General features: G+C 38.4%; 1 protein-coding gene across 2 annotated transcripts; it reads right to left on the minus strand.

Annotated features, from left to right (window-relative positions):
- Positions 1-277: 277 nt before the first annotated feature.
- On the minus strand, positions 278-15,558 carry IL15 (interleukin 15). Of its 2 annotated transcripts, XM_068990194.1 has the most exons (6): positions 15,547-15,558; positions 14,354-14,451; positions 12,983-13,067; positions 5,455-5,499; positions 3,383-3,520; positions 278-385 (listed from the first exon to the last, which is right to left on the minus strand). In XM_068990194.1, the coding sequence occupies exons 1-6, from the start codon at positions 15,556-15,558 to the stop codon at positions 278-280; spliced, it is 486 nt and encodes a 161-aa protein (XP_068846295.1). The 2 variants fall into 2 exon arrangements, with proteins under 2 accessions (XP_068846295.1, XP_068846296.1); XM_068990195.1 differs by lacking the exons at positions 14,354-14,451; positions 15,547-15,558 and adding an exon at positions 13,755-13,783.
- Between the last annotated feature and the right edge of the window lie 3,465 nt (positions 15,559-19,023).

Below are 19,023 nucleotides of genomic sequence, written 5' to 3' on the forward strand. Positions count from 1 at the left end.
TTTATTCAACATTTTACATTATGCTACAGATATGTACAACTTCAGTAATAAATTAAAAATAAATGAACAAAATAAGTCCGTCCTTGGCAGACAATGTGATCTCACTGCTATGTTTCAACTTTTACCGTTATGAATCCATCCCAACCAAGATCCTGAGCATCGTCTTGCCAGGAGAATTTGTTCTGGCAGCACATTTGAAATGCTGAGTGCTTTGTTGCCTCTAAGCCGTGGAAAAATGTTTGTTAATAATAGAAATGTGGAAAAGGATCAGCTGCAATCAAGAAGTGTTGAACATTTGCACAATATGTACAAAACTCTTCAAAAATTCTTTGATACTTTTTTCCTCCAGTTCCTCACATTCTTTGCATCCCAATTCTGTTTTATTCTGCAAATAAAAAGAAAGGATTAGATTGGAAAATCTAAAATATGCCTTTCCTGTGAATATCATATCATTTGAACCACATGGTGAGGTGTCGAGACATAAAATATTTGGCAGATTAATTACCATATTAGGAAGAACTAAGGGAAAAGAGAACTGGAGAGATTTAATAAGGACTGATTTTTCCCTAGAGTGAATTAAGGACAGTGAAAAATATAATTTTAAAAAAGATCTATTGAACCACAAACTTCTTGCTTAGAGGCCTGCAGTAGTTTCTGGTCGTCTATCCTAGCATGAAGTCCCTGGTCCCCTGCGTGGCATGCCGGCTCTCCTTGAGCTATTCCTTACCCATTTCTTTCACTTTTCCCACAGCTCAAAGATTCAGCCCTAGGAACACTGGGCTCATGCCTTTTGGTCCCATACATACATAACCTATTAGGTGTTTTGCTGTCTTTGCTTTTCTCTCTTCCTTCCACACTTCTATTTTAGCTACAACCATTCACACTTAAGATCACTCAGGTGCTGTCTCTACTGGGAAGGCTTTTCTGAACCTGGGAGCTCCCGAGGCTGGACTAAATGTCCCATCTCTTCATCCTCAGAACTCTGTATTGAGGCTCTCTCTCACATCACATCATGGGTTAGGCTGATATTAAGGAGCTTTATGCTTCTCAGACCACTGTTTGCTCTAGGCTCTTCCAGGAAGTCAAGGCTACATATTGTTGCTTTGCACAGGGCCTGGCACATGCTATTCAGCCAATTATTATTGGTTAATTTGAACTATTTTTATGAATACCATAAATTATTGTACTTTAAACACAGTTTCTACAAGTGTAGCAATCTACAAAACAAACTTTCCCAGGATCATCTGAACTGTGAAAGCTGTTTCAGGAAAAATCAAACTGAGAATCTTCCATCCATTAAACATTTAAAATTCAAATTCACCAACATTTATCAAGAACATACCCTCTGCCAGGTGTTGTCATATTCCATATAATGCTGTCCTATTTGATTCTGAAAGTAATCATGTCAGATAGGAAGGCAGAGATAGTAAATGACTCATTTAGTTGACACAATCAGTGAAATTCTCCACATCCAGGTCTTCTGACTGTGCATTTGGGCCACACTATGCCATGATGAGGGGGACTATAAAAATGCACATTAAAGAGTTCCCCATTGACACTTGCTATGAATTATCTGTTGCATGGCTCAGCCTTTCCACCAATAACAGAGAGATAACATATCACAAGAGTATTTTAAACATTAATATATTCATTTCAGAAATAGATCAGCATTCTAGTACATGTCAAGCATTGTTCTAGGATTTGGGATACAGCATTAAAAACAAACAAAAAAAAATGGAAACAAAACACCTGCCCCTCTGAAGCTGAAATTCTAGTAGGAAAAATCAGACAATATCCAGCAAGTAAAATGTATAGTATTTAAGATGGTGGGACATATAGAGAGGGCGGTGAGGCATGCTGAGGTGGGGGCAGGATTGCAGTTGTGAAGAAGTGACATTGCTGTGAGATGGTGACACTGAAGTAGAGACCTAAAGCAGCTTGGTACTTTAGGGAAAATCAGCGGTGTCCAGCCACCCTAGCTCAGGGTCTCTGCTCTTTCAGTTGCCTCTGACTGAACATACTTCCCCATGGCATCCTTGAAGCTCATTCTCTCTCATGTTTTTTGCCAATTGTCAGCTTTGTAAGCAAACCTTCTCTAGAGCCTCAGTGTCCTTATCTGCCTCTTTTGTGGCCACTACAGTTATTAATAAACACCTGACCTACTATTTATTTGCTTATTGATTACTACGTGTTTCCTCCTTTTGTAAGAGCAGGAACAGTATGTTTGTTTTAACTTCTGTTATCATGAGGGCCTACAATGGGTCCCAAAGCGTATTTGTTAAGTGAACAAATTATGATGATGGCTTTGTTTGTTTATAAAACTTTTTCTGTCCACTTTCCTTTGGCCACTAGTGTTTCACCATGCAAGCCATAATCGTCTGTACTTCAGGGCCTTGCATAGCTGATGCTCCAGCCTAGCATAGGGGTCCCTGGCATTTGCTCTCCAGGAGCCCGATACTGCTCTTGCTACCTAGGAGTATACCTTATACTCCAAGTATTCAGATTTTTATGATTATTTTTTGCAACATTTATCCTTTGAGTAGATAAGAAGGAGCCTCTGGAGAGAAATTGCTCGGGGATTCCTGGCTCCTCATTTTACTAACTGCATAAACTGGAGAGAGAGATGCAAGCTCCCAGAGCCCCAAATTTTTAAACCTCAAAACAGAAACAATGATAACCATATCTCACAGATTGACTGAGAGAATTCAACGAGTTACCATCTGACCCTGGAAGAACAGCATCTGGCACAGAGTAATAACACAAGTATTACTCTATGGATGCTCAACAATTGGGCATCAGACATAAAGAACCTTCCCTGTTGGCTCAGACATAAAGAATCTGCCTGCATGCAGGAGATCCAGGTTTGATCCCTGGGTTGGGAAGATCCCCTGGAGAAGGAAACGGCAATTCACTCCAGTATTCTTGCCTGCAGAATTCCATGGACAGAGGAGCCTGGTGGCTTATAGTCCACAGGGTCACAAACAGTTGGATAGGACGGAGTGACTAACACACACACACGGACACACACACACGCTTAACAATTATGTAACTATACCTGGTGATCGACACCATGAGGTCAGTGACCTCTTTGTCTAGTTAACCTTTGTCATTTCAACACATCTCAGCACACCCCTGTGTGCACTGAAGCACACACTGTGGAGCATGTAGGAAATGTTTGTTGAATAAATAAATCAAGGAAAAGTTTACGATTGTGTGCACAGGAGTGGGGGTGCAGCTTCTGGCAGCCATTCTGCTGGAATTAACTCCTTTTCCCAAGTGCTCCCTCCAAGGGTCTCCGTGTCTATTCCCATCCAGCTAATGATTGCCCCCAGTCAATCCAAGAGCATCTGATGCAACTCTGGACAACTACTGGATAACTCACCTCAATAGAAGATAAATTTCTGTTTGCTAGCATGGTAAGATTTTCTATTATTTCATAAATGGTGGCATTTTTGGACTCGTGTAAAATAACGCGTAGCTCGAGGAGAAAGCACTGCAACGCTGTTACTTTGCAATTGGGCTAAAACAGAATTACAAAGAATCGTTTTTGATAACAATTATTTTCCCATTATTTCAGTTTCACACAGATGCAATTCTGATTTTGTAAAAAGTCAATCCAACACAATACTCGTAAGACGTTTTACATAGGAAACAGCTTCACTTATTTTCCTCTTTTGGCTTTGAAATCAAAACAAAAACAAACTGAGAACAAAAAACAGTCAGGAAAGATGGGGCTACTGTGCAGAAGAAAGAACATGAAACTAGACAATGTAGAAATAATACGCCACTTTTCCCCACTAAGCACATTTCCTCTGTCTAAAGGGGTGATAATATTGACCTGGAACTCTCAAAACATGAATATAGATGGTGCATATGGAAGATTTTTTTTGAATCAGACTGTATGGTTAACGTTTTAAATTTGGTAGCTGCTAATCATACTATTCCTGCAAGTTCCAGTGGCACACAGGATTCCAAGAAATTTCTTAGAAAAATCAAAGCAGGAGTATGGCCTATGTGCAGGCTGGCCAAATCAGAAAGGTACTTCTCAGGTCTCATAAAAATACATTTCTCAAGATGATTACTTAAACAAAAACCTAAACTTCAAGCCAAAGTATTTAATGAGCATGTGGGGGATCTGACAGAGACTGTCTGAATCCTTGTTTCCAATGCCATGAGTAGTGCCTGGAGCTCTGCAGGCACTTGGCAAGTGCTTCCTGAATGAATGAAGGCGGGAAGGAAGGAAAGGACACAGCCACCTGGCTGGCACTGGAAATACTCCTTACCTTCCCATAGCCACTGCTCTGGATTGAAACGGTAAATACTGTTGCCATGTCAATAAAATAAATAACAACTAAAATATAAATAATAAAACTGAGGTTCAGAAGTATTTAGTGTCTTCCGAGGCAACAAAGCTAGAAAGTGGCTGAGTCAGGGTTTAAATCTAAATTTCGGTCTCAGCTTCTTGCTAGCTACAACCCCAGGAGCAGCAAGGTTATCTTCTTACAAAAACAGCAGTCTCAGGATTCTGAGTGTTGGCGGTTAACTGACTGCTTTCTACTTTGAAGAAAATGCAAAGGAAAATGGAAAACATGTCGAAGCCAAAAGAGGAGACTGTTTCTAGTGCAGCAGCACTGTATCCAAGGGTTGGTAGATACCTGTGCCCCTCTCCCCTAATTTCTGGCTGTGGCTTCTTTCCAATGCTTAAGAAGTCTCAGTAGGGTAAACTTTCTATTTCGGAGAAGTTCTAATTAAGGAATAATAGAAGACTCACTGTTGTGAATACACACAACACAGAGTTTGTTTTCCATGAAGAGAAGATGTCAGGGACTTGTGTCTTGGTTTTAGTAACCAATTCAGAGAGAATGGACCACCAACTGAACAGAAATTCTATATGCCTTAAGCAATGTCAGCATATTAATGAAGTGATTTAAGATCATTTTTGAATTCTGATAGATATTACGGGTTTTGTTTGTTTCTTTTCTCACATAAAGAATAACCAGTCAGAATCCTTTTCTGACTACTGTAAAGATTCAGGCAAAATGTAGAACAGGAATATACTTAAACAATTTGTAAAAAATATGATTGAAAGTGATAGCACTGGATAAAATTGATATGTTGGATATTTTTAAATTGACCAACTTGATTCTTGCATCAATTGCATTATGTTTTACTTGCATGACAGAATATATATACTATGTTTTGTTTGACATTGATAGAAAAAGGCTTATTCATGTCTTGATTTGACAAAGATGCTACAGTGTAAATAGCATCTATGTAGCTCTTTCTCCCTAAAGTGCTACAATCTCAACAATTGCATATAAAATTCATTGATCATATGAACACCGCAAACATTAGATTTTAAAACTATACATGTTCCAGTAAATTTATAAAAATATATTTCCAAGCCTTTGAACACTGGAAAAGACAGCAATGTTGAAAACAAAATATACTCACATGAGCATCACTTTCAGTATATAAAGTGGCATCCATATGCATAGACTGAAAAGAAACAAAAAGAAGCAACATGAGAAGCTATTCCCTGCTTTAGATACGATGGGAACAACCTACTGAAAACATTAAATTAAACTTTCTAAATTAAAGTCTTTATTTTGAGATAATTTTATTCATGTGACGTTATAAGAAAAATACAGCGAGATCTTGTGTACCCCTTCACCACTTCCCCCAGTGATGACGTCATGCACCATCAGTTCAGTTCAGTTGCTCAGTCATGTCTGACTCTTTGTGACCCCATGGACTGCAGCACGCCAGGCCTCCCTGTCCATCATCAACTCCCAGAGCTTGCTCAAACTCATGTCCATCAAGTCAGTGATGCCATCCAGCCATCTCACCCTCTGTCGTCCCCTTCTCCTCCTGCCCCCAATCCCTCCCATCACCAGGTCTTTTCAAATGAGTCAGTCCTTCACATCAGGCGGTCAAAGTACTGGAGTTTCAGCTTCCACATCAGTCTTCCAATGAACATTCAGGTCTGATTTCCTTTAGGATGGAGTGTTTGGATCTCTGTGCAGTCCAAGAGACTAAGAGGCTTCTCCAACTCCACATTTCAAAAGCATCAATTCTTCGGCGCTCAGCTTTCTTCACAGTCCAACTCTCACATCCATACATGACCACTGGAAACACCATAGCCTTGACTAGACGGACTTTTGTTGGCAAGGTAATGTCTCTGCTTTTTAATATGCTGTCTAGGTTGGTCATAGTTTTTATTCCAAGGAGCAACCGTCTTTTAATTTCATGATTGCAGTCACCATCTGCAGTGATTTTAGAGCCTCCCAAAACAGTGTCTGTCACCGTTTCCCTAAATTTTCCCACCTATTTGCCATGAACTGATGGGACCTGATGCCATGATCTTAGTTTTCTGAACTTCGATTTTTAAGCCAAATTTTTCATTCTCCTCTTTTACTTTCATAAAAGCTCTTCAGTTATTCTTCACTTTCTGCCATAAAGGTGGTATCATCTGCATATTTGAGGTTATTGATATTTCTCCCGGTAATCTTGATTCCAGCTTGTGCTTCATCTAGCCTGTATTTTTTATGATGTACTCTGGATATAAATTAAATAAGCAGGGTGACAATATACAGCCTTTACATACTCCTTTCCCACTTTGGAACCAGTCTGTTGTTCCACGTCCAGTTCTAACTGGTGCTTAAGCCTGCATACAGATTTCTCAGGAGGCAGGTCAGGTGGTCTGGTATTCCCATCACTTGAAGAATTTCAAGTGCCGGGAGAAATATCAATAACCTCAGACATGCAGATGACACCACCCTTATGGCAGAAAGGGAAGAGGAACTAAAAAGCCTCTTGATGAAAGTGAAAGTGGAGAGTGAAAAAGTTGGCCTAAAGCTCAACATTCAGAAAATGAAGATCATGGCATCCGGTCCCATCACTTCATGGGAAATAGATGGGGAAACAGTGGAAACAGTGTTAGACTTTATTTTTTTAGGCTCCAAAATCACTGCAGATGGTGATTGCAGCCATGAAATTAAAAGATGCTTACTCCTTGGAAGAAAAGTTATGACCAACCTAGATAGCATATTCAAAAGCAGAGACATTACTTTGCCAACTAAGGTCTGTCTAGTCAAGGCTATGGTTTTTCCTGTGGTCATGTATGGATGTGAGAGTTGGACTGTGAAGAAGGCTGAGCGCCGAAGAATTGATGCTTTTGAACTGTGTTGGAGAAGACTCTTGAGAGTCCCTTGGACTGCAAGGAGATCCAACCAGTCCATTCTAAAGGAGATCAGCCCTGGGATTTCTTTGGAAGGAATGATGCTAAAGCTGAAACTCCAGTACTTTGGCCACCTCATGTGAAGAGTTGACTCATTGGAAAAGACTTTGATGCTGGGAGGGATTGGGGGCAGGAGGAGAAGGGGACGACTGAGGATGAGATGGCTGGATGGCATCACTGACTCGATGGCCATGAGTCTGAGTGAACTCCGGGAGTTGGTGATGGACAGGGAGGCCTGGCGTGCTGCGATTCATGGGGTCACAGAGTCAGACACGACTGAGCAACTGAACTGAACTGAACTGAAGAATTTCCCATAGTTTGTTGTGATCCACACAATCGAAGGCTTTGGCGTAGTCAATAAAGCTGAAAGAGATGTTTCTCTGGAACTCTCTTGCTTTTTCCATGATCCAGTGGATGTTGCCAATTTGATCTCTGGTTCCTCTGCCTTTTCTAAAACCAGCCTGAACATCTGGAAGTTCACGGTACACATACTGCTAAAGCCTGGCTTGGAGAATTTTCAGCATTCCTTTGCTAGCATGTGAGATGAGTGCAATTGTGCGGTAGTTTGAGCATTCTTTGGCATGGCCTTTCTTTGTAGTTGAATGAAAACTGACGTTTGGCCTGTGACCACTGCTGAGTATTCCAAATTTGCTGGTTTACTGAGTGCAGCAGTTTCACAGCACCATCTTTTAGGATTTGAAATAGCTCAACTGGAATTCCAATACCTCCACTAGCTTTGTTCGTAGTGATGCTTCTTAAGGCCCACTTGACTTCACATTCCAGGATGTCTGGCTCTAGGTGAGTGATCACACCATCATGATTATCTGGGTCATGAAGATCTCTTTTGTACAGTTCTTTTGTGTATTTTTGCCACCTCTTCTTAATATCTTCTGCTTCTGTTAGGTCCAGACCATTTCTGTCCTTTATTGAGCTCATCTTTGCATGAAATGTTTGCTTAGTATCTCTAATTTTCTTGAAGAGATCTCTAGTCTTTCCCATTCTATTGTTTTCCTCTATTTCTTTGCAATGACCACTGAAGAAGGCTTTCTTATCTCTCCTTGTTATTCTGTGGAACTCTGCATTCAAATGGATATATCTTTTCTTTTCTCCTTTGACTTTACCTTCTCTTCTTTTCTCAGCTATTTGTAAGGCCTCTTCAGACAACCATTTTGCCTTTTTGCATTTCTTTTTCTTGGGGATGGTCTTGATCCCTGTCTCCTGTACAATGTCACAAACCTTGGTCCATAGTTCTTCAGGCACTCTGTCTCTCAGATCTAATTCCTTGAATCTATTTCTAACTTCTACTGTAAAATTGTAAGGGATTTGATTTAGGTCATACCTGAATGGTCTAGTGGTTTTCCCTACTTTCTTCAATTTAAGTCTGAATTTGGCAATAAGGAGTTCATGATCTGAGCCACAGTCAGCTCCCGGTCTTGCTTTTGCTGACTGTATAGAGCTTCTCCATCTTTGGCTGCAAAGAATACAATCAATCTGATTTTGATATTGACCATATGTAGATGTCCATGTGTAGTCTTCTTCTGTGTTCTTGGAAGAGGGTGTTTCCTATGACCAGTGCATTCTCTTGGCAAAACTCTGTTAGCCTCTGACCTGCTTCATTTTGTATTCCAAGGCCAAATTTGCCTGTTACCCCAGGTATCTCTTGACTTCCTACTTTTGCATTCCAGTCCCCTATAAAGAAAAGGACATCTTTTTGGGGGTGTTAGCTCTAGAAGGTCTTATAGGTCTTCATAGAACTGTTCAACTTCAGCTTCTTCAGCATTACTGGTTGGGGTATAGACTTGGATTACTGTGATACTGAATGGTTTGCCTTGGAAATGAACAGAGATCATTCTGTCATTTTTGAGATTGCATCCAAGTACTGCATTTCGGACTCTTTTGTTGACTATGAGGGCTACTCCATTTCTTCTAAGGGATTCTTGCCCATAGTAGTAGATATAACGGTCATCTGAGTTAAATTCACCCATTTTAGTCCATTTTAGTCCATTGCTTCCTAAATTATTGATGCTCCCTCTGGCCATCTCCTTGTTTGACCACTTTCAATTTGTCTTGATTCATGGATCTAACATTCAGGTTCCTATGCAATACTGTTCTTTACAGCATCAGACTTTACTTCCATCACCATTCACATTCACAACTGGGTGCTATTTTTGCTTTTGCTCCATTCTTCATTCTTTCTGAAGTCATTTCTCCACTGATTTCCAGTAGCTAATTGGGCACCTACTGACCTGGGGTATTCATCTTTCAGTGTCCTATCTTTTTGCCTTTTCGTACCATTCATGGGGTTCTCAAAGCAAGAACAGTGAAGTGGCTTGCCACTCCCTTTTCCAGTAGACCACATTTTGCCCTGCGTAACATGGCACAAGATCGTAATGAGGAGATTGACATGGATACAGCCACCGACTTTGTTCAGATTTCACCAGTTTTTGTGTGTATGTGTATAGTTCCTTACCATCTTATCAGATGTGCAAATTCATGTCACCACTGCCATATTTAAGATACAGAACAATCCATTACCATAAGGAAGATTTCATTACTCTTTTATAGCTAAAATCACCTTCCTCCCGAAACATTCGTATTCCCCCCCACCATCCTTCTATATACCTGTCAACCACTTCTCTGCTCTTCATTCCTATGATATCATTTCAAGAATATTATATAAATGGAATCATACAGTAGGTAACCTTTTGAAACTGGCTTATTGAAAAAGTTAATAGACTTTATTTTTTAAGCGGTTGTGGGTTTGCAGGACATGGCCAGAAGAGTTCCCATATGGCCCCAGGCCCCTTCCCAAGTTGCCCCTATTATTAATATCTTATATTAGGATGGTACATCTATTACACCTGATGAGTCAATATTGATACATTTTCAGCTAAACTCCATAGATTACATTAGGGTTCACTGTTGGTATTGTACACCTATAGTTATTGAAAATGTGTAATGACATGCATGGATCATTATAGTTACATACAAAATAGTTCCACTGCCCTAAAAATCACCTGTTCTCCAGACTTTCATCCATCCCTTTTTCCTAACCACTGGTAATCACTGATGATTTTATTGTATCCAACCTTTTCCAGAATGTCATATAGTTGGAATCACATACAGCATGTAGCCTATTTTGATTGGCTTCTTTCACTTAGCAAATGGGTTTTAAGGATCCTCTTTACCTTTTCATGGCTAAGTAGCTTGTTTCTTTTTATCTACTGAGTAACGGTGCACTGTATGGATGAACTACAGTTTGTTAACCCCATTTACTACTTTTACACAGCTGTATGTGGATCTCCACTGAAACCAGCTGATCTGGAGATTCTATTTGGGGAGCTGCTGAATTCAAAGTATTTAGTAGTTATAGGAGAGTTCACATTATCTATTTCATCTTGGCTACATTTAGATAGGTTGTGGTTTATGAGAAAATTGTCCATTTCCTCTAAATTATCAAATTTATGAGAATCAAGTTGTTCGTGGTTTTTCTTTAGTATCCTTTTAATGTTTGTAGGTTCTGTAGTAAGACCCCAATTTTAGTCCTGATATTAATGGTATCTGTCATCTCTTATCTTTGTCGAGGTTTCTAAAGGTTTATTAATTTTATTGATTTTTTTCCACAAGTAATGAGCTTTATATTTAGTTGATTTTTCCCTATTGCTTTCCTAACTTGAATTTCATTACTTTTTGCTTTTGTCTTTATTACTTCCTTCCTTCTGCATGGGTTAGATTTATTTTGCTCTTCTCTCCCCAGTTTCTTGAGGCACTAATTTAGATTGGTGGTCTGAGATCTTTCCTCTTTTCTAACGTAATCATGTAACTTTATCAGTTTTCCACTCAGTAATGCTTTAGCTAAACCCCCCAGATCTTCCTATGGTGCATTTTTGTCTTCATTCAGTTCTGTATTTTAATATCTTTTGAGACTTGCTCTTTGACCCATGGAATGTTTCTAAGTGTATAATTTAATTTCAAGGTGTAATGTCTCTCCTGACTCTAGTAATTTTATCTGCTATTAAGTTTGCATTATCTGATATGAATAAAGCCATTTCTGAGTTTTAAAATTATTGTGTGAATGACTATGTGTGTGTGCCTCAGTTTCCTAGAGCTGCTGTAGCAGGGAACCACAAAGTGAGGGCCTTCAAATAACAATTCATACTCTTTCAGTTCAAAGCCAGGGATTCAGCTGAGCCTGTTCCCTCTGAAGGTACTAGAGAACTGTCACTCCCTCTGACTCCCAAACCCTTGCTGCATCACGCCAGTCATTCCAATCTTGTTTGGCTGTGGCTGCCTGTTCTCACAGGGCCTTCTTCCCTGTGTCTATGTATCCTGTTCTCTTCTTATAAAGACAACAGTCAAGGATTTAGGGCCCACCTCACCTCACTGTAATCTCACCCTAACTGAGTATATTTGCAAAGACTTCTGTGGTCTAGGTGAATGTGAATTTAGGGGTGGACACTATTCAATCTACTACAACATGACATATTCTTTTCTCTTTCTTAATTTCAACCTATCTATTTCCTTGTAGACAGCACAAAGTCAGTTTGTATTTTGTCAATGATTTGGCTGATCTATGTCTTTTTGTCAGTATTCTTTTTCTCCTCTCCTTCTAGGATGATAATGCCAGGAAGGCTGGATCTTTTATTGTCCCCAAAATCCCTGAGGCTTTATTTACTTTTTTCCAATCTGTTTTCTCTCTATTCTACCCTCGAGTTGACTGTCTTTCCTCTGTCATATTCATTTTGCTAATGAGCCTTTTCAGTCTGTTTTATATCTCAGCTATTGTATTTTTCAGTTCTGTCATTTCCATTTGGTGTGCTTTTACATATTGTATTTCTTCGCTAAGACTTTCTGAGTTGTTTTTTGTTTTATTTTCAGTTGTTCCAAGGATATCCACAATTGCTTGCTGGCACATCTTCACGATGGCTGCTTTGAAATTCTTGTCAAATAATTCCAACATCTAATCCATCTCGGTTTCAGAGTCTGTTTCAGACTTTCTTCTCATTCAAGTTGTGATTTTCCTGCTTTTTGGTTTGAAAACTGAGTTTTCAATATATTCTGGTATTTAGGATATTATGTAAGGAGACCCTGGTCCTACGTAAGTCCTGTAGTTTAGCGTGCAGCCACTCTGTGTAGGCTTAGCACAGAGGGGCTGACTTATGTTTGTATGCTGTGATCCAATGATGGTTTAGTTTTCAGAATCTTTGTGGGGCAAATTTGGAAGGTCTGGTATACCTGCTGTCCCTGGGATGCTCACTTGTCCTCTTGTGTTGCCCATAAAACAATACAGCCCCTATTTCTATCCTCTACAGGTTCTGCCAGAACAACCGGTGTCTCTAGAGGGGGTTTTCTAGCCCATGGAACAGAGAGTCCTTCCCTGGATCAGCCTATTTCCCGTATAAGCGTCCCCAAGTCACCTGATTTTTCTGCTAACGAGCTTCTCCAGTCCGTTTTATATCTGGAGGATATATCTATTATATATCTGACAGGAAAAGGGAGTCTCTCTGGCCTGTGGTCACATAGAGCTCTTCATGCTAGGCCATTCATAAATTGAGGTTTAAAGGTAATTGCTGTCTGAAAATTCTAAATAAAAGATTTCATTGGAGGTTCTATGAGGCATACCAATTCTACTGAAACATTATTATTTTATGTGAGATTTCATTAAGACTGACAGCAAAATACAGGGAGAAACAGACTCCATAGCAATTATACGAAATATTTTATGGACAAATGAGTACTTACTTGAATAAGATGCTCAATTGTTTTCAAATCATGTATTACATACTGCCAGTTTGCTTCTGTTTTGGGAAGACCTGCACTGATACAGCTGAAAGCAAAACCAAAGAGCAAAGCATTGTGAATGAACATAATACTGTCTTGATGAATACTACAGGCAAAAGAGCAATCAAGACCTTTTCATTCCAACAAGTGAAAAAATGAGTGCTATCTTTGCCTTTGTGCCTCGTAGATGAATATAAACACTGAACATAGAATACAATTTTGGTGCTTTACTCTAGCTTTATGACCAACCTGGATTACAGAAAAATCTAATTCAGAGGGATACTGTATAGATAAGCTGGTGCAATTTATCATATCTAAATAAAAACATTGCTTGATATGTGGCAGTGCCCAGAATATGTTTTTGAATGAATTATTACTTTCCTTTAAGTAGAGGTCCCATCAGACTTTTAAGTCTAATAAATGGGTAAAATCATTAAATAAGCAATCACCTCACCTTTTTCATGTAAGGATTTTGACAGTAAATATATGCCCCTTACATGCACCTTATAGCAGCTTTCTCCATAAACATTATGGACTCGGGCCTAGTCACAAAACTAGATCATACAACTTACTTAGTTTTGCAAAATGGAATTTAATATCAGGACAAAAGATACACACACTGACCAAGTAACTGCAGAATAATTCTTATAGCTTCAAGAAAAATAGTTGCTCCCTGATGGATCCAGGAAAGAAGCATGCAAGTCAAAACTATTCTGTTTTTGAGAGGAGTTACCTGCACAAATCTATGGTTCCCCATAACATGAAGGCATTAGCAGAATAAAACTGAATTGCAAATCAGATCACAAAACTACAAGTTGGGTGAGTGCAGTATATTAGTTTTCCTCTAACAGAGAAGGAAACAGTTAATAGGCATGGGAAAATATGAATGTTTATTAAGAGGAAAATCAAAAGGCCTAAATGAAGAAACAAATGTTTCAAACTGAACTAAGATAGGGCTCAAAGGATAGCAAGAGTCAATGCCAGGGGTAGATAAAAAAGTAACATTGGTAAGCCCTCAATATCTATTTTCTTACTGGTGTCAAAATCACACAGGATGTTAATAAAGAGTTTCCTCCCAAGTTTAGTCAGATACCAAGAAGTCCAATTTATTTGCAGGATGTAATACTCATTTGGAATTTTATAAGAATATAGAAATTCTCTGTAGGATGTTTACCAAACCTCCTCTGAATCTCCATAATCTGCTCTCATACCCCACATACTAAGAACCTAAAGATTTAAACAATGTACATGAACCAATTTAATAGAGAAGATATTGAAGAACAATGATGCTGGTTATTAACATGATGATTCTATGCTGAAAAATAAAATTACCCCAAAATGAAGACATGAATGCCAGCCTCTGTTAAAAAATGACTGTTTAGAAGTAAACACAAGTAGCATTGGATGGAAGTACTTCTCAAATATGGTTTCTGAAAAATAAAATTATAGACAAAGTGGTTAAACTCAGTGAAAAAATGAGATTCAAAACAATACCTTATCATATTTTTAGGTTCCAAAATGTAAATATATCAAACTTTCAGAATTCCTTATTGGAATTAATGAAATTAGAATGTATCCTTTTTGCTTTCTCCCCTACCTTCAACTTTATCTCCTACATGCAAAGTTCTTTAATACATATTTCTCCAGATGCATTTCAATAATAATGATGCATAGGAAATATGTATATTTACTAATTTACCTATATGGTAATGTAATTTGTTTCTATTATCCTTAACTTCCTTCTCATCCTTACTTCCTTTCTTCTTTTTTTCTTACTTCCTTTTTAATTATCCAACATATTTCATGTTAGTTATATGAATTACTAATATAGGTATGCTAGTTATATATTAATTTCATATAACAATATGAAAATTAATTACATATTAATATCATTTGGAGACAAACTGAATAGAAACGGAACCAACCAAAGATACTCTATGCTAACTTAAGAGCTGATATATAATAAATTTTCTGGGTGATTTAGGAAGATTACTTATCTCAGAACTTCCTGGAGTTTTGATATTTCTGCCTGCCTCTTTCATGTGGTCAAAATCTTTATAGTTTCAGAGAGCAATGCTTTTTCTATTTTTTGGCCTTGCAGCATCATGGGATCTCAGCCCCCTAACCAGGGGTCAAACTCACAGCCCCCTGCATTGGAAGGCAGAGACTTAACCACTGAACTGCCAGGGAAGTCCGCAAAGAGCAGTGTTGACTTAACCTCTAAGAATCTGTGCTCCATGTTATTCACACTGAAAGAATGAATTACGCAACTTATTGATTAGACATTTAAAGAACAAAATAGAGTGAGATAAGTGAAAAACAACATGAAGAGCACATCAAGGTGCTAATAGACTTTAAAAACCTAGTTTATTTACTTTCAAAATAAGAATAACCCAAATGTCAACAGACATCTGTGACATCCCAAAATCTCCAGAGAAGAGCCATATAAATTATTATGAAGTATCTGAGACACAAGTGACCTTTTAAGAAAAGTCCATATACTATCTTCCTCTAATTTTTCTTACCAAAATTCTCATTACTCAATGCCAGAGTAAATCTTTCAGTATTGAAGAAGAGCTGGCTATGGCAATGGGTTTCCAGCAGCCATCCATCCAGAATACTTCCTACAATACAACCCAGAGTAAAGACGATCCATTAAAAACACAAGTGGACTAGTAGGGGCAAAGAAAGGGAAGAGAATTAACAGTTATTGAGCACCAACTTTTTCACAGTCACTCGATTAGTCACTTAGAAATGTGTACCTCATTTAATCATCAGAACAATCCTATGACGGAGGGTTAGCAACTTTGGGGTGAGCTACCCAAGCCCCACAGGAAGTATGAGACAGCCATGATTTGAGACCAGGTTTGTCTGATTACAAAGCCCAAGTCCTTTCCACTATATTAGATTCTTGAATTGACTGAATTCCAAAGACATATTAATGAAAAGTTGAAGCAGCCAAATACCTTAATGCATATAAACTACTGGCTATTAATATAATTTACAACAGAAGTAGCTACTTCTTATAGACACTGAATAGATGTCTTCAGTCTTTATATCACTGTTAACTGAAACTCACTTGAGAATTTCATAAGTAACAAAATCCTGTTTTCTTTAATTCAAAGTGATGAAGTATATGAAGATTACACATTCCCATATCCAATTCCACTTTATTTAAAAAAAAATAAAACCAAAATATATAAAATTTAAACAACTATTTTGGCCATCATTCTAAAATAGTATTTGTTGACTTTCCTTCAAAAACCAAAATCTGCCATGTCTCTCAACATAAGTATTCACTGCAATTAAGTTTTGTAGATTGAAATAATTATTTTATTTTCAGATGTTTTTGAAATATAAAAATGATTACCTTATATGATGTATAACTCTTTAAAAGAAAAACTAGAATTCAACCAAGTATTAAAAAAGAGAGTATAAGTGTATTTCCAATAAAAATGCCATCTATTCCACAACAAAATATTAAGCCTAATCTTCCTATTACACATAATCTAAATCACTCATTAATCAGTTTAATTAAAGCAACCTCTGTTACTCTCATCTTAATCATTCTCTTTGTCTATGTTATCTCACTGCTCCAAATTATTTGCAAAACTTGAAAATTATCTTCACCATTTCACTCAAACTCTTTTAAATTCCCCACTTCCTTTTTAGTGGTAGGACCCCCTACTCCACATTGTTCAAGAAACAGGATTTACTGAGCTGGGACCAAGCAGTACAAAGGGTGATAACAATTGTTAATGAGGCCTCATGAAGCTGCTTGAGTAAGCAATGAGTATTTCAATCCTGGGCTTTTGCTTCAGTGCGTCTCCACACACACAGGATGTTAAAATCTTACCAGTCAGACTTTCACTGTCCTGCCTACCCACTAGCAGCTGCTGTAAGTCAAGGACAACTAACAGCGTTAGTCAGAATGCTCCATGCCAAGTATGGTAGAACAAGTAGGAAATGACCTCAAAGACGTCTAACAAATAATGATAATAAAAACCAGTGTTACTTGAGGATATTTTTACTGCTTTGTTAATTTGGCAAAAGAACTGACATAGTTTTCTGGCTGACAGAAAGACAGATTTTCATAACAGCTTTGGAAGTTTTGACATTCCATACTTCTGTGGATCAATAACTTTCCTAAGAATGAGAGTGTGTGTCATCCAGGAGAGTAAAGAAGATCCAAAAAGGTAAAATACTCTGTAACTTTCTCTTTGAGTAAGACTCAGTGTTGACATTTAATATAATCATCACTCACGATGGCAATACTAATTAGAGTAAGAATTGTTTACCAAGTGCTTTTAAGTCTACAAAATTATTTCACATACATTATCATATTCAATCCTGGCAATATCTTTATATGAGATATATAACTCTTATTTTACAGTGAAGAAATTGAGGTTCTGAGAGGTTAAGTGACTTGCTTCAGATAAATGTCATATGTGGCTATCAAAATGCTACCTCACAATCCAGGTTGCACAAGTAGAAGAGAGATGCAAGAACTAATAAACTCTGCTTGAGAAGGGGAGGTCCTTACTGTAAAAAGCAGCTGATCCATCCCATGTGAATCATAAAAAGCCATTGCTCTCTGACAGTTTACAAACAGGTCTTTCATTTGTGGTTGCCAAGGGGGAGGAAGGTGGGAGAGGGATGGACTGGGAGTTTGGAATTAATAGATGCAAAATAGTATACACAGAATGTGCAAACATCCCAAAGTCCTACTGTATAGCACAGGGAACTATATGCAATATCTTCAGGTAAACCATAATGGAAAAGAATATAAAAAAGAACATATGTGCTTATTTATATACATGTGTGTGTGTGTGTAACTGAATCACTCTGCTATACAGCAGAAATTAGCAAGATGTTATAAATTAACTGTACTTCAATAAAAAAACAAACAAACAAATGTGTTTCAAACTGTTGTGACGTGAAACAAAACTCAAGTCCTTTCACAAACATCATCTCATTTGACCCCCACAAAGTACCTGTTAGACAAAAGTGGCTGAAACCAGGTTAATTACTTTCCGAGAATAGAAGTGTAGTGATGAAATAAATTGTCCACTTCCTTATAATGTCATATTTGCGGAGAACTGTGGAAGCAGGGTTTAATCCTGGCACACAGTTGGCATATGGTCATGAAAGGCCCTAGCAATCAGCATCTTTGACGTGTCCTTCATTCACCTGCATACCTAGATCCAGGAATAAAACAGACTAAATCCAAGCCCTACTCTCAAAGAGGTATCAGAGTTTAAGCTGATTTTTTTTGATTCCTGTGACAGGGTCTTACTGCAGGGCACTCCCTGAACTTATGGCAGCAATACTATCTATTTCACTGCCTAAGAGTTAGACATCGTGAAAAGTACAACCCACACAACAGGGTGGCTCCAGTAGCTTTAATTCTGGAGTGACTTGTGAAAACAACTGTAAATATTCTGCACGCTAAGGTGCTTCAGTTGTGTCCGACTCTTAGTGACCCTACGGGCTATAGCTTGCCAGGCTCTCTGTCCATGGGATTCTCCAGGCAAGAATACTAGAGTGGATTGCCCCTCCCTCCAGGGGGTCTTCTCAACCCAAGGACTGAACCCACGTTTCTTAAGTCTCCTGCATTGGCAAGTGGTTTCTCTACCACCAGCACCACCTGGGAAGCCCCTATTCTATGCCAATAGTAGTTTTTCCCAGTAAGGACAAACAATCGAGCATACTGCTGTTTTCTTTTGCTTTATTCTGTTTAATTATTTACCTGCCTAGTCACACATTTAAAATAAACTTAAATAGACTCTGCAAGAAAAGAAGGGCTATAAGTATTGGTTTATTTGGTACACATATTCAGCTGCTGCTGCTGCTGCTAAGTCGCTTCAGTTGTGTCCGACTCTGTGTGACCCCATAGATGGCAGGCCACCAGGCTCCTCATCCCTGGGATTCTCCAGGCAAGAACACTGGAGTGGGTTGCCATTTCCTTCTCCACACATATTCAGCTAGTCACTCAAAAAAAA

Source organism: Capricornis sumatraensis, chromosome 17, assembly GCF_032405125.1.
Source record: "Capricornis sumatraensis isolate serow.1 chromosome 17, serow.2, whole genome shotgun sequence".
NCBI classification, from domain to species: domain Eukaryota; kingdom Metazoa; phylum Chordata; class Mammalia; order Artiodactyla; family Bovidae; genus Capricornis; species Capricornis sumatraensis.